The sequence below is a fragment of the Xenopus laevis genome, chromosome 8L, assembly GCF_017654675.1.
Source record: "Xenopus laevis strain J_2021 chromosome 8L, Xenopus_laevis_v10.1, whole genome shotgun sequence".
Classification (NCBI taxonomy): Eukaryota; Metazoa; Chordata; class Amphibia; order Anura; family Pipidae; genus Xenopus; species Xenopus laevis.
In genome coordinates, this window is record NC_054385.1 from 30,436,158 (window position 1) to 30,452,404 (window position 16,247).

At 38.7% G+C, this 16,247-nt stretch overlaps 1 protein-coding gene across 2 annotated transcripts in view; it reads left to right on the plus strand.

The window, feature by feature from the left end:
• The window catches only part of ophn1.L (oligophrenin 1 L homeolog), a 141,625-nt gene that overhangs the window by 63,922 nt on the left and 61,456 nt on the right, over positions 1-16,247 (plus strand). For both annotated transcript variants that reach the window (XM_018241080.2, NM_001086523.1), the window contains 1 exon segment: positions 12,776-12,871. In XM_018241080.2, coding sequence (XP_018096569.1) covers positions 12,776-12,871 — 96 coding nt within the window.

The window sequence follows — 16,247 nt, forward strand, 5'->3', positions numbered from 1 at the left end:
TGCCCCTAGGTGTTGATGTCATGGGCAAATCCCCACATTCCAATGATCTGAGCATTCTCAGTGATTCTATTTTATTTAATAAAATAAATCTCACTTAAAAAGTACAGGCGTTATTTATCTGATCTAATACCAATCAAAGGCCATGACTAAAAACACTATTGGTTTTGTTATGCATTTTTACCATGTTTTACCAAAACCCAGTCTCAAGCATGAGGCTAAGCCTCTGCCACCTAACTTCAACTCTTAACTCCCTTCCTTTTCAGCTGCCCAGTAGGGTAGCCCTACTACTACATAAGCTTTGTCATACCATCTCCCCAACCCATCAAGGGTGGAAGAGAGTGACACTGCCTGGTCTCTTTATGTTCCCAAAGATAATAGGTTCCACCTATTTAAGCCTAAGTCTTTCCACTTCCTATTGTTCCACCACACTACCCAACCTAATGTCCCTATTTGTCCCTCGTGTGTGGCCCTTCTGCTCTTCTTGTCCCAGGCTTGCTACATAGGGCATCATATTGAACTTGATTAACAGGTTAATGAAATCTAGGTGGTTCTGCTGAGGTCTATAACAAGTGACTTTACTCTCTAAAGTAGCCCACCTTCCTTAACAGAAGAAAATGTCTAATTTTCTTATAACTGACTAAACAAGGCCGGTAATTATTAGAACAGAACTGGTAGCATTGTACTGCGTATATACTGTGGGGGTGGATTGTGCTTTATTATTCAGTCTAAAATAAAGTCCACACTATTAAGGTGGATTATGTTTTATTACAATTTTCTACCTTGGTAAAATACAAAACTCAATTTTTTTTTATAAATAAGGTGCATTAATCTGTTGCTAAACAATTACCATCAATCATTTCGATCAGTCAGTTACTTTGGAGAGCTTTGGTAGTTAATCATTCATTTTTACCAGGAACTTATTTTTCTGATTTCAGCACTGGAGGAAAAAATATTTCTTATTCTAGTGTTGTTTATAATAACTTGGTTGTCAAACAGGCCTTGCCTTGACATTCAGGCCTTGCCCATCCTGAAGGCGACCTTCACCTAAAACACTTGTTTTCTATCATGAAAATCTAATTCTAAGCAACCTTACCATTATACATGAATTACAAATGTTCAGTAGTTTTAATGGGGTTGTTCACCTTTAAATTAACTTTTAGCATGAAGTAGAGGGTGCAATTGGTTTTCATTTTTTATTTGTAGTTTTTTTTTAGCTATTTAGTTTTTTATTCAGAAGCTTCCAGTTTGCAATTTCCGCAATCTGGTTGCTAGGTTCCAAATTACCCTAGCAACTGTGCCTTGATTTGAATTAGAGACTGGAATATGAATAGAAGGTGAGACATATGAATAGGAGGAGAGAAAAGTAGCAATAGTAATAAATTGAAGCTTTACAGAGCATATGTTGGGTTCAGTGACCTCCATTTGAAAGCTGGAAAGAGTCAGAAAAAGGCAAATAATTCAAAAACTATAGAAAAGAAAAAATTAAGGCCAATAGAAAAGTTGCTTAGCATTAGCCATTTTATTACATAATACAAGTTAACTTAAAGGAGTACTAAAACTTAACTAAAGAAGTAGGCTAGAAATTTTGTATGTTATGTTTTAGGCTTCTGTACCAGCCCAAGGTAACAACAACCCATCAGCAAGGAAGATCTGTGCCTCCAAAGATGCCCCAGTAGCTCCCCATCTTCTTTTCTGCCAAATCACTGCACATGCTCCTGGCTGCTGTCACCTACTAAGCTAAGGACCAACTCAAAATGTACTGTACATATAGAATATGTGTCACAATATATTGATAAGTAATTAATACAGATAATTACTACATGGCACAGAAACCAGTGCAACTAACATCAGAATGTAAAAAGCTGAAATTTTAGGCTGATGCAATAAGTTCAGTATATAAAATATGGCATTTATAGCCCTATTCATTTTTAGGGTCAATTCACTTTCTGTTCTCTGGTTCAGACTCTTGAAACATAAATATAGTGTATTTTATTGCCCCAGAGCAAATAATTGGGTGCATGTATGGTATTAACATTATAAAGCTTTTCTGTTAAAGGGGATGTTCAGCTTCCAACACTTTTTCAGTTGAATTTTTTCATATTGTGCTAAATTACCCAATTCCATTTTTTATTTTTGACCCTTTTTCCAAAATCAAAGTTTAATGTCCCTGTCTCTGGCGTTTCAATCTGGCAGCTCGGTAATTCAGGTAAAGACTCTAAAACTTAGAATTTTGCAACATTTAGTTGATATATTGCTATATACTAACAGCTGCCTGTAATGAAACTCAGGGAATCTGCAGGGACAAAAATAGCAACTAAATGTATCAATTTAAAACAGTTTACAGGGTCGGCGACCCCCCCTCCAAGAGCTGCTTTAGAAAGTGAAAAATTAGATTTACACTTCAATATTAAAAGAACAGTCACACATAGAAAACAGAAAGTAATTGTAAAAAGTCTTTATTTCTGTTGTGCTATCTGAAACCAACTGAACTGAAAAAAGTGTTGGAAGGTGAACAACCTCTTTAAAGTAGTAGGTTTATGTTTACATTACAGACACTTATTGGTGATCAGTCTTTGGTTCCTCCCAGACTTCAGAAGGGGAACCCCATATTTCAGAAACCCTTGGAGCAAAGAAAATGACCAAGGCCGTAACACGTCAGTAATAAAGTGCGCGGCAGGCTTCTCTGCTAGGGAAAGTGTTCAGAGTTCTCAGAGAACCACCCACAGCTCCCTGGAGAGGAGTCGATTATATGAGCACAACCCTTGGCCCACAGTGTGTGTGTGTGTGTGTGTGTGTGTGTGTGTGTGTGTGTGTGTCAGAGCATGTGCTGCCCATATGTTCCAACTCCAGGCTGAATTTGGAAAACATTACATCTTTAGAAATCCTATTAACTCCTTCATTGCCAGTATGTGTGCAAGCTGGTCACACCTTAGTGGAGGTTAGCTGAATGAATGGGAATTTATACAAAAAGGCATTACCAGTAGTGATGGGCGTATCTGAACTGCATTGCTTTGCCAAAAATCTGTGAAATTGCGAAAAATTTGCCAAAATACATTGGTCTATGAGCGACAATTTATTTATTTATTTTTTTGAATTGCGCAACATATTTTTTCGCCTATTAGAGTCTATGGGCATAATTTTCACTGCAAAACTTGATGAAAAATTTCACTCATCACTAATTACCAGTTTGGAATGTGCTTGGTATTTGGCAAGGATACGCAATTTGTAGTTTTCCATATGTTAAAGGGGTTGTTAGTATGATGTAGAGAGTAATATTCTGAGATAATTTGCAATTTGTTTTAATTTTTTATTATTGAAGGTTTTTGAGTTATTTAGCTTTTTATTCAGCAGCTCTTCAATTTGCATTTTAAGCAATCTGGTAACTAGGGCCCAAACTACCCTAGCAACCATGCATTGATTTGAATAAGAAACCGGAATATGAATAGGAGAGAGTCTGAATAGAAGAATCAGTAATAAAAAGTAGCAATAACAATACATTTTTAGCTTTACAGAGCATTTGTTTTGTTGTTTTGTCAGCGACACCCATTTGAAAGTTGCAAAGAGTCAGAAGAAAAAGGCAAATAACTATAAAAATAAATAATGAAAACCAATTGAAAAGTTGCTTAGGCCTTTCTACAACATAATAAAAGTGACATTAAAGGTGAACCAACCCATTAATGTACTACAGCTTCCAGCATGCTAAGTGCAAAATTGCATAAAGTCTATATACATATAGCACCTAGGGCTTCCACCTTTTTTGCAGCCTGTGGGTGGGGGTCATGGTGGGCATGTTACGGGGTGGAAAAATGGACAAGAGGGGTCCTATATAGAGCAGGAACTGAGCACTTGTAAGACATGATGGGGCAATGGATAAGGCCAGGAAAGGGAGTGATTCACAGGGTATTATTCCAGCCTTTGCTGGTGATTTCCTGGTCAAATACTGGCCGAATGACAGCCCTAATAGCACCTGATTTGCAGGTAGCATTTACTGTTCACCTTTAAAAAAAACATATGATTGGTTGCTCTGGGTGGCTTTCACTTTACCCTTAAATATTCCCATATATAGTAAATAAAACATTTTCAGTTGTTTCAAAGTTGTTTGAAATGTGTCAGTTATCTGGTCCTGACTCTTGTAAAAGTGTCTCCTCGGCTGGCTTTTACTACACTGTGTCAGGAGTCAGAACCACCAGTGCAGAGAATCTAAACAGATAGAGCTTTTAACAGCAATTGCATTAACAAATACATTTAAGAAGAACTGCTAATGCATCATTAATTCTTTGAATTACATCTTTTGTTATGCAAAAACAATTTGGGCTATAGATCTTTAAATGTGAATATATTCCTGGTATCAGAAGTGCCACTTGTTAGTTCCTCCTGACTAGGCCCCATCTCTTTTTTTTCCCATATATTTACACATTCCTAGTAAATAAATGATATAACTTCCCTAAGGCATATCCCGCTTCATGTTCCTGAAATTGATGCAAATTATCCTCCTGGTGAGTGTTGTCCATTCTTATGCATACTAATCCCTGAGCGGCTCCTGTAAATCTCCTGGAAGCTCTGGGAATCTCCCTGAGTGCAGAGGCAGACAGCTGGCCATCCTGCAGGGGAATCCCACTAGGCATGCCTGGTATGTGTGAAGCATCAGATCTACATGGAGCCAATCTTCAGCAATTCCTGGAGCTCCCATTAGCTGGCCCTCCTCCCCCTTACACCACAGAGATAAAATGAGTCAAAGAATGGCATTTGTTTCTGTTCCCAGGGGCATAGGGCCCTGGTCCTAGTGATTACAGTGTAACGTGTATATTGTAAGACCAAAGTACCAGGAACAGCTTGTTGTATTAACCTTTTAACCACAGTACAGCTGCTTGCTTGCAGCACTTCCCATTGAAGTCGTAGGAAAACTCAAGAACATAAATTGCAGGTACAGTAATAAGCAGTGACAAACTGCCCCTTGGACTTGTTACTTGCTCCTTCTTCACAAGAACAGTTCTTTAGTTAAAGGGACACATAGACTGATACACGATGATAAATATACATGTGTAGTTTTGAAACAAAGTGTTCGATTTCCAAATGGAATAAATATTATGGCAACAGTGGGACTGTTTTGGTTTCCCTTATTTCCAACATAAGTCCTGTCTTGCTTTACAGCACAACACGAAAAGATTCTCACCCCGATGTTACACAGCCCCATTCTTATCCAGAGGTGCATTTTAAGGGGTTCCACCAGCACAGAACCACTGTAATAAGTACAGGTATGGGATTCGTTATCCAGGAACCCATTCTTCAGAAATCTCTGAATTACTGAAAGGCCGTCCATTTTATCCAAACAATCAATAATTATTTAAAATTAATAAAACAGTACCTTGTACTTGATCCAGACTAAAATATAATGAATCCTTATTGGAAGCAACACCAGCCTATTGGGTTTATTTAAGGTTTATATGATTTTATAGTAGGTATGAAGTTACAGAAATATTCATTATCCGGAAAACCCCAGGTCCTGTGCATTCTGGATAACAGGTCCCATACCTGTATATAATCAGGCACCCTCCTTTATTCTTGAAGTGACAATTTATATTCGATTGTCTTTATTACCCGTACATTTCATTTTCCATAGATATGCTGATGGTGCACCTAGTATTATGTCAAATATATCCTGAATTCTTAGGAAATAGGAACTAAATCAGGGTATGTTCTTTGGCTCTTAGCCTTTTATTTGCAGCCTTGGATGTAACAAGGTTATTCATTGTTTCGGGTTGTGAAAACTACCTTTATCAGATTTCCACCCCCAGAATCAACTTGTATTATTGCACTGTTGTTTTAAAAAGTGAAAGACAATAAGGTATAGCTGTCATGAACAACAGGGGCAGATTTATTAAGATTTGAGTTGAGTTTTCCACGAAAATTTGAGTTTTTGGGGGTTTTGTTGGGTTTTTCGAGATTTATTATAGCCTGACCCTAGAAATAGCTCGAATACACCATCTAAAACCTGTCAAGGTCATGTAGAAGTCAATGGCAGAGGTCCCTTGAACTATATGAATATGTTAATATAGCCTGCATGAGGTTCGAGTTTTTTTTGGAGGTTTTGCCAGAAAACTCAAATGATTCGAGCAATTTGAGGGGTTCGGGTTTCAGGATTACCCACTGGCACATACTACTAAAAACATATATTATGAAAATAGTTATTTACATGAAGCAAGGTTTTTTACAAATGAGCTGTTTCATTCAATATATTCTGCATTGTTTAGGGGTATAGTTAGGGGTAGGAGATATTGCAGCAACAGAAAGAATCAATGCTATAATAACAGGGCTGGCAGTACGCCCTACCATGTCAAGGTGGGGGAAGGAAACCAATATTGGGATAGCCATAGATGTGCTGCATAACAGTTTCCACTTACTGACAGTAAGCTTATTTACATTAGGGAGCAGACACTGCAGCCAATTCTATTTTAAAATTGCATTTATTTGCATATTCACAGCTGAGGCTCTAAATCTTGCCCTCAAGGTTACATTGCACTTCTCTGCCACTGGATGGTCTGGTTTTAGGAGGCACAATCAGGTTTTTCAGCTATTTCCACCAGCCCAGTGTGTATTCAGAGCAGTAAGTGAGAAATATGTTCCTGCTTCCTTAGAGCTGTGCTGCCATAGTGTGTTTTGTCCCTCTCAGAATTTCTTAGCAGTGAAAGATCAACTGTAGTGGAGATAAAAGTTGCACACATATGAAAGACAGGCAACTATGTTGTAGGTGTAGGTCTGTACTTTCTATATAGGCACTTGCACTTGACTAGGGTAGCAGCTTCTGGGGATGGTACTTATAGATATATACATATAAAACAATTATTAATATAGCTTTCTACCCAGCGATACTTGCAGCATTGGAGCTGAGTGGGAGAGGTACCATATTTGTAGGACAGAGGGTGCCTAGGGCAGTGTCGGATGTTAATCTGGCAATTTGCATAGGGAACCATTCACCAAATATCCACAATTGAGAATGTTTTGATAATTGAGCCCATCTGCAATGCTTATTGTAGCACTTGATTAGCAGCTGGATGTGTAAACAATAGACACCTTAGGGTGAAGACACACAGTACTATTAGCAGCTACTTGTCGAACTACAAAACAGACAAAAGTAATAATTGACTTTACTAAGACACTATGGGGGTTATCTCAATATTTTCTGCTACAAACTCCGATCAAATCCGCTCTGGTCTTTTTTGTGATTTTTGCATTCGGAGTTTAGTAAATAACCCCTCAGTGTGTTTTAGCAGGCGCAATTCTCAGTATTGTCTATGGCAGGGTATTTTGTAGCCACAAAAATTAACAGCTACTAGTCGCTCTATGTGTCCTTTACCCTTAGGGCTTTGGTGCTCCTATAAGGGTTTTTCTGATAGGGCAGAGCATGTCATCTTAGCTCTATCCGAAAGATGACCCTACTGAAATCAATAACAACTACAACAGAGTTGATTAACCTCGAGCCAGAGACAACAGAGCCCAGGCAATTAATATAAGACTTACATTTCCATGTCCTCCTATGGAAAACTAATGGAAAGACTCACAGCCTTAGTATATATTCTGTCAAGGATCAATTCCATTGTTGGAAAGCAAAGGTGTAGCTGGCTGCTGAGGGGCTCTGAAGTGTAGATGACCCAGCAGAGACCCAGGTTGATGAACGATTACAACGTATGGGCTGTTTGCAATGCAGAGAGTGTTGCATTCACAGCAGATTGTTATGTGATCATCTTCCCAGATGCTTACCCGGAGCCCAGGTTAGCTGAATTATTATTTTTGGTTGGGGAAGGTTGCGGTGTTCTTTCTTTTTTGCAGATGAAATAGTTAATATGTTCAAGCAGATAATTCATAGGTGCCAATTCAAAAGAGAAGTTAAAAGCTGACTAACTGCAACTTTTATTACACTCACCGTAGCCCCAGACTGATAATGAATGGTTATTACCCTCTCATTTCAAACAGAATCTTTTGTTTAGATTTAGAGAATAACAATACAGTAGCTGTAAGTTGCATTTCTAGTATTCCTGTACTGCTTTTTTCAAAACGGGTTCCTGTTAACTAGGAGTAACTAGGGTAATCAAGCCCAAGCCTACAGATAGTTGGCATTTCAAGTGTCAAGATTGCAGAACTAAAAATGAAAAAACAAAAAATGAAGCTGAAACAGTTTGAGTAGATCCACTTACCAACCCCAAAATTCAAGAATCAAGCTATAAACTAGCAACATAATGGCACAGATACCCAATAAAACACCATATAATTTATACACCTCAATGCTGGTGATGCAAAAAAAAACAAAAAAACCCAGCCTTAAAACACATCTTTTGTAGTTACCCATCCTTAAGGTACAGACTTGCCACTAGCACTGATGTACCGAACACCTTGTAAATCCACTACCCACTGCAAATCCCTAAAATATAATTAATTCCATTTGGGCTAGATAAAGCAAAAGTTCTAATTCCCCAAACATGGAAACAGACAGAAAGTCCAACAGCTAGCATTCGGTAGAAAAAGCTTGATAAGATCCATAGATTCAAGGAGCTTCAATCTAATAGGAGTTGGAATCAGAAACATTTATAGAAAAATGGTTCTAATGGCTCCAATTGAAGACGTCAATATACCATCAAAAATGATAATTGCATTGAAGGATAACTTTTGAGTAGCTTGTTCCCTTAACCCTGGAACTAGGGATATACAAAACAATCTACAAGTCTAATGGACACTCAGCACTCAGCATCATGAATGTGCTATCCTTCACTCCAGTATGGTCATGTTGCCCCTTGCTCCACCATCTAAAAATCTTGAATGTGCTATTATAAGTGTTGTAAGGGTTCCATTTCTCCTTACTCCCTTTAATATCCCCTTTTACACTTTTAATCTTACACAATTAGAAGATGCAATTAATCCTTACTGGAGGCAAACCAGTCCTACTGGATTTAAGTAATGTTTAAATGATTTCGTAGTAGATTTAAGGTATGGAGAGTCGAGTTACAGAAAGATCCCTTATCAAGAAAACTCCACGTTATGAGCATTCTGGATAACAGGTCCTATACCTGTACCTGAAAGCACCCAGGGCTGTTTTATGCAGGGACGGATTACTCAAAAAACACTGAGGGTCACATTTTAGAGTGATAGTCGCTAACACGAAACTCCACAGGCTCTTCTCAGTTCAATGTGTATGGACAGTAGAGATGAACAAAAGCAACCCATGTGCCACTAACCTTACTTACAAATGTATGTATGCCTGTGTATGTACAGCAACAATATTACGCATGTTGCCTTTATCTGGTTTATTTGACGTTTACCCTCTCCTTCCATGGTAAAAGAGCACAGGCAGACCTAGGATAACTGCAGATTGCGTTCAGCTTGGAATCAGCTGAAACATATGTTGTTTTTGGCATAATATATCATAATTGACATTCAGGGAAAATCTGTTCTGTTCTGGGCTACAAAAACCATGGGTCTTTGGATCCTTTGATTATTCAGATCTGCCAAAGGGAAGTTGCAGTGCATTGTGGATAAGCTTGGCACAGGCAACCATGGTATGGAAGAGAGAGTTAGTCTTCTCCTTCTGTCGTTATGTCTGTGGCTTGAAGCAGCTCCTAATTTAGACATAAAGCAGTGTTTCTCTGAATGTTTCTATTCAGTGCTCCTCGCCTTCCGGAGGCCGGGGCTCAATGAAGCTTTTCAGCGCTATGTTTGCGATGTAACTCAGGGGTCCCCTCCATGTGAGGGAGGCATTATCCCCCGCATCTTGATTCACTTAGCAACACTGTGTGAGGCCTCTGTGATCTCCTGCCTGTAGGGCAGAAGAGTGGGTGTGGAGAGGGATGTAACCCTTTCCTTCTCAGAGAAAGCCATAACAGTTGAAAGCAAGGTCACTGTCAGAGATCTGCTTTTATACCCTCTGTTAAAATGGTGGGGATCTGACTTAAGTGGTTTGCTTATGTCACTGCTGCTTACTCATTTGCATAGGCAGGATGTGGTAACTGCTGCCATTACCCTGGGCCTAAATCCTCAGTAGGCAGTGCTTCTTGTGGCATTCTTAGGCAAGCCAGGCTCATTAATCAGTATGATCTGTAGGCACAGCGCAGCCTTCCTTCCTCCTGTCTGTGTACACATAAATGGCTTCAGCCATTTTGAACAAGAAGTAAACAGGAAGTCAAAAAATCTATTATAAGTGGCAGCAACAAAAATATATTTTCTGTGGCCCATAGAGCTGTCCATGATATGGTTTTTAGCTGTTATTGAACAACAGCATTTAACACCATTAAGTTGACCTATTCTACAAAGATATATTACAGTTGCTACTGGGCCCGCTACAGTCCTGGGCCCACCTACAATTTCAGGGTCTGTTTCCTCTGTAGTTATGCCCTTTAATGCACACCACATGTGACTTACAGGTCAGTGACACCTGAAAGGCCTCTCCAAAATAGTGAAGCCTTCACATCTAATTTTAAGTTTGTCTTTAGGAGTAATTTACAAAGAAAATGGAACCAACAAAAAATCATGTTTGTCTCCCCTTGCACACTGTGCCCTGATCTCGGTACACTTGGCATGCCTATGGTCTGGCACAAAAGGGTTACGGGTATGGTAGGAGCAGTTCACAGTGATTTGTGGGAAATATATGTTAATCACATTATAAATGATTTCCACTGACATATAGATCTCTCATGCAGCTGTATTTAGCCTGGAACACAATATTAAGCACTTAAGAGCATAGGAGCACTAACCACTAGCATGCTTTAATGGTTAGAAATGCATACGTAATAATCTCACTAATTTAACAAACCATGAAGGCTGCTTACCTTCCATAGGCACATACCACAGCTAGGACATAATTAGAACTGGAGGCTGAAGAGAGAATCTCAGTAATAATCAATACAATACAATACAGTACTGTTGTAAATCAGCTTGGAATGGGCTACAACTGCAAAATTTTCAGTACAGTATTGGTGTACTCCTGACCTCTTATTCTACTCCTTTACTATTCATTTAATAATAATCAGAAACAGAATATTATAGTTTGTGTCTTGTGATTTTATTTCTTGTGACATGGAGGTGATCCCTGCCCTGTAGAGCTTACAATCAAAGTGTTCAGATATAACTTATTTAGTGCAAATGTATAATTTTTTTTATAGTTTAGCAGCAACAAAACAAAAAGTGTTCTCTGTTAAATATATGCTGCTCTCTGTTGGATTTTTCAAGTAATTCAGTATATTTACAGACCATAGAGAACTATGTGACACATTTTACTAGATCCTATAATGTAATAACAGGTGCATTGTTTGCTCCAGGTCTGGTAACCTATAGAATCCAACTGATAGATTACCATCCAGTAAATATTGTCAGCTGTTGCAGTTGTCTACTAGAACAGAAGAAAGCATTTAACTGCTTCTGTGTCTTTTACCGTAATGCAAAGGGCCAGGTGTATTTTTCAGCTTTCCAAATCAACATATGTTGAGTGATTTTCCATTTTTATGTCATTAAATGGAAAATTTACATTTCAATTAGCTTTTAGTATATTGTAGATTAAACTAAATATTCATGCAGGAGGTGAAGTCAGATTTCAAATGCATTCGACGTGTGTTCCCTTTGTCTAAATTTTCGCTAGCCATCACTAGCCAATGTACTAACAAGCATAGGCGACAATTTGCTAGTGAAAGAGACCGTTGCTAGCGCAGTTTTGCAAGACGAATATTAGCTCAGGGGAACAATTGTTACCAGTTCCCTTAGACCAGGTGAACTGCTAAGATGAAGCCTTATTCTCTCTGATCTTATATCAGTGACATCATATCCTGTATACCGGAAACTCATAAAAGTTGTAAAAAAAAACGCTTGTGTTTCATTTTTTAAAGTGGGATTGCCTTCAAAAGTCCTAACTATAAAAGATTTTTGTGTTAACAATTTCTTGTAACCAATTTGAGGGGCAGGCCACATTTGTTTTAGGGTGGGCTCATGTTTAGGGCATTAGAGGATCTTTTGTCTTTATTTTACTTCCTGGGACATTTGTAATAATAAGTAGCCACTTCAAGTATTTTAACCAGCATCTCTAATAAAGATGTCTATATGACCTATATGCATCCGCCCTATTCAAATTGACCTAAGCATAAGGGTACTAACAAAAAAAAATTGAATGCTAACAATAGAAACTAAGAAATGCTCATTCTGACGCTTGATTAACGCTAGCGAAACTTCGCCAGCATTCAGCTGACGAGACGCAACTTGTATTTTAGTGAATTAGCGTAGTGGTAACGAATTTGTGCCTGGCGAAGTGTGGCAGGGCGTTTGCTTGTGAAAAGTCGCCCTTTAGTGGATTTGCCCCAATGTCTTACAGCTAACTGTATTCCAAAATAACCAACTCTGACACAAAGCTGCATGAAGAGTGATTACTTGGGTAATTAAGTAGTCACCATTTTACTAACCTGCGAATGGTCAGCTTTAGCCAACAGTCTTCAAGTTGGGCTACTAGATCCACTTACTTTCTAGATTGTAAACTTGTTTGAGTCCTCTTTACCTCTTGTATTGGGCATTGTATGTTTATTACACACATCCATACAATGCTGTTGGTGATTTGTAAAAACATGTTAATAGAAGCCTATAACTTGAAGATAATTTTGTTGGGCATCCCTGTAAGGCCCGTGTCTATGGCATGGCATGGAAGGCCAGTACTGCTAAATCACTTTATTGCCACAGTAGATAACATACATTAAATAACATATAACAATGTTATTTGCTATGTAACTTAACTTTCACTCTCTCTTACTAGGTTACTCCGGTGCAGTACAGAAATTCTCCCAAACCTTGCAAAGTTTCCAGTTTGACTTCATTGGGGACACCATGACAGATGATGAAATAAATATTGGTAAGAACCAGTGGTTAACATCAGCAGATAAATTCCATTTTGGTCAAAATGGTTGATCCAGATATTGCCTGGGAGTGGATTAAAGACGCTTGGAAATTTTTTTCAGAAAAAATAGATGGATCAGTATTATAAGGACAGTGCAAACCAAAGCTGTGTTTTTGGAAAGTTCCAAGATTAAAATTAAGGACAAGGTGTCAGAATTTCTTCGCGAGTGCTGTTACTAAAAATTTTCATACAGTATTTGAAATAATCTTGCTACTTTTCTGTAGCCATGTCTCAAAAATCTGTATGTCTATACACAGCTTTGAGTAAGTCGCTTATTTTGACAGTGCTTATAAATTGTATAGGCAAAGAATACACACACCAGTGCATTTAAATCAAAATGTAACTCCTGCATGAAGAGGGACAGATTGCTGGGGAGGGATATAGTGAAAAGCAACTGTAATATTTTAGAAAAGGTGCAGAATTTTTACTTAATTATATCTGAAAAGTTTTTTTATGTCCATGAGATTGTTTAAATTAAATTTACATTGTCAGGCTAGTTCCCCTTAAAGAATGAATTTATTCTTTATCCTATTTACTAAATATTTACATTATTATCAATCACTATGTATCACACTAAATGACTAGAACCAATACCAGTCCTGGAAACACCTGTCTGTTATTTAGGGGCTCTTTGTTGGTATTAGGAAGAAGTTTCCATAAGCCTTGGTATAATTAATGGTCCAGTAAGTAAATTACATTATCCTGTCGTTTCCAGCCTGGGGGCCTAAAGCCATTGTTGGATGACTATATTTGTTCCTGTACTTGTTTTTGGAAAATGGGGAATTATTAGCCTTTAAATTGCTGAACTCCGTGACCTGATGTTCAGCCTCTTTGCCCTTAGCCAAGGATTGCTCCTGCATTGTGGGGTTTGTAGCCCTCAACATTTCCACAAGGGATTTATGATTCATACATACAGAAGGAGTGAATCATCTGGTCTATCAAGCACATTTTATGTACAAGCGTGTGTTGTTTTATTATACTGATGCATGAAGTAAATTGCAAATGCTCCATGATTTCGAACCAGGTTCATGCAGTTATATCTGAGGACATCATTTACTAAGGGTGCAGATTATTCCTTGCCTCCTTATTTGTACACATTCTGTACATATGAGTGTGAGCTGCCATATAGCTTGTCTTCCATAGGAATGCTGTGGGTAAACTCAAATGTTGCAACAAAATATATTAGTTATATTCTAGGTTTTGTAAATGATGTTGATGGCTGAAACTTTCCTCCCTTGTTTCTCCTGTATTCTCTTCAGGGAATACAGGGTTATAGTACAAGTTGACTCAAACTGGTCAAATATCCATCTTGGTGTCAGGAAGGACTTCTTTCCTCCTCTGAGGCAAATTGAAGAGGCTTCAAATGGGGGTTTGCCTTCCTCTGCATCAGGTAGAAGTTAGGCAGTTCATATACATATAGACATAAAAGGCTTTTTCTGGTCTGTTTCCCATTAATAAATGGTCCGAAAATTAGAAATCTATATTATATATTCTGCTTGAAATCCTGCCTGGCCCTTCCTTCATCACAGAGAAACGAAGACATTCCTCTCATTCTGCTTTCTTTGTAAGTACAGTAGTAGTATTAGCACTGTGTATATGACTGCTGGCACACAAGCAGCGTAAAATTCAACATAAGTGCTTACATTACTGCTTACAAATGCAACGCGGAGAAAGAAATGGCTTATGTTGAAGAAGGTACAACCAGCAAAATGTCACATGGTAAAACCTCATAGAGAACAAAAGAACGAAGTGCTAAAGAACCACATTAGGATTGCTGGTCAGAGTACCAATGTTTTATAGGTTTATCTGCTAACTGAAGGTTGGGGTAGGTGATTAAAAATATTACGGCAACAGGAAAGTGTATTACAATTTGTATTTTCAATACTTTTTCCAATAGTTGGTCCACACGCCCCCTAATGTAGTACACATGACTGCTGTGTTTTATATATTCTGGGGTGACCTGAGTGGGTTAATGATAGATGCTTGTGGCTCTGTACCTACGCCAAACAGTGACTCACAAACACACAGTTCAGCTGCACATCTCCTCACATCCTAGCAAGGGGCCCGGCCTGGGTTCTCTGTTATGGTGCCTCCCCATAAGACTCGGCATCATACTGCACACATGAACTCATCCTGCAGAGTTTCTGAAATCCTCCAGAAATCCCAGAAATACATCAAATGTTTTGTTTCCATTTTACAGCTGCTGAAATGTTCTTCCTGCAGAGAACTTGGCATCTCCCAAATTCTATCAGAGCATATTAATCCCCCCCCGAAGAATGAATCGGGAAGTGAGTCCCTGCTAGTTACTACTGCTACTCGGCAGTTGCTCAAAACCAAAGGCAGAGACTTAGCAAACTGAGTCCCCACTACCACTGGATAACAGTTCATATTAACTCAGGCCAAGTTGCACAGTTGTGTAACAACTCATCACCAACTAGCTTTTGAACAGTAAACTGGAACTAAATTTCTTTTTGGCTGGTTTAGGTTATTGCAGAGTCACAATCAGGGGCGTGTTTACCATATAGGCACTCAAGGGCCTGTATCTAGGGCAGCAGCTTTGGGGGGGGGGGGGGCACAAGTGCCTATTTGGTATATGAAATATTCCAGAAAAAAAAATCTGCTTCCCCGCAAAATTTACTGGCGGAGGAGGGGGTTGTGGGTACCTTTGCGGGAATCGATCCGGCAGAAGTGACATAATGTTCCACATATGCACATTGCATCACATTTGTATTGCACATGCACCCATGGGGTGCACTGAGGTCCTGTGCGTAGAGTGGCACCAGACCAAAATACAGCCCTGGAAACAACTGAATTTATACATCAGTAAAGTTGTACAAAAACATTTATTGAATCTATTACAAGTCAGTATACTGTTTTCTTAGGAACAGTAACATCAAAAAGTGAAGGTGTTTTAGAGTGCACAACCATGGTTTTAAAGTAATAAAAATATGAGGCAGTGTTCCTTTAATTTGACACCATACATACAGATCATGCCAAAGGTTTGATAACACTCAGTAATACTGATTATATTACATTATATCCCCACTTTATAGTAATACGGTGAAACAGGATAGGCACACCGTCAAAGGGGCTGCTGGAAAAAACCCAAATGTAGACTCTATTCAGGTGCTGAGGATACTATTGTGTCCCTGTTCCTGGCAGACCCACTGGGGGCCACCAGGTGGGTCTACAAACACAGTATTGCAACGCTTGAATGAAACATGCTTGAGAAGGTGATTACATCAGATGTTCCAAAACAATGAGTGCTGGACACCCTATGGTGGTCCAAAACAGTTGTGCGGCACAGATTGATAATCAGATCCGTTTTCAT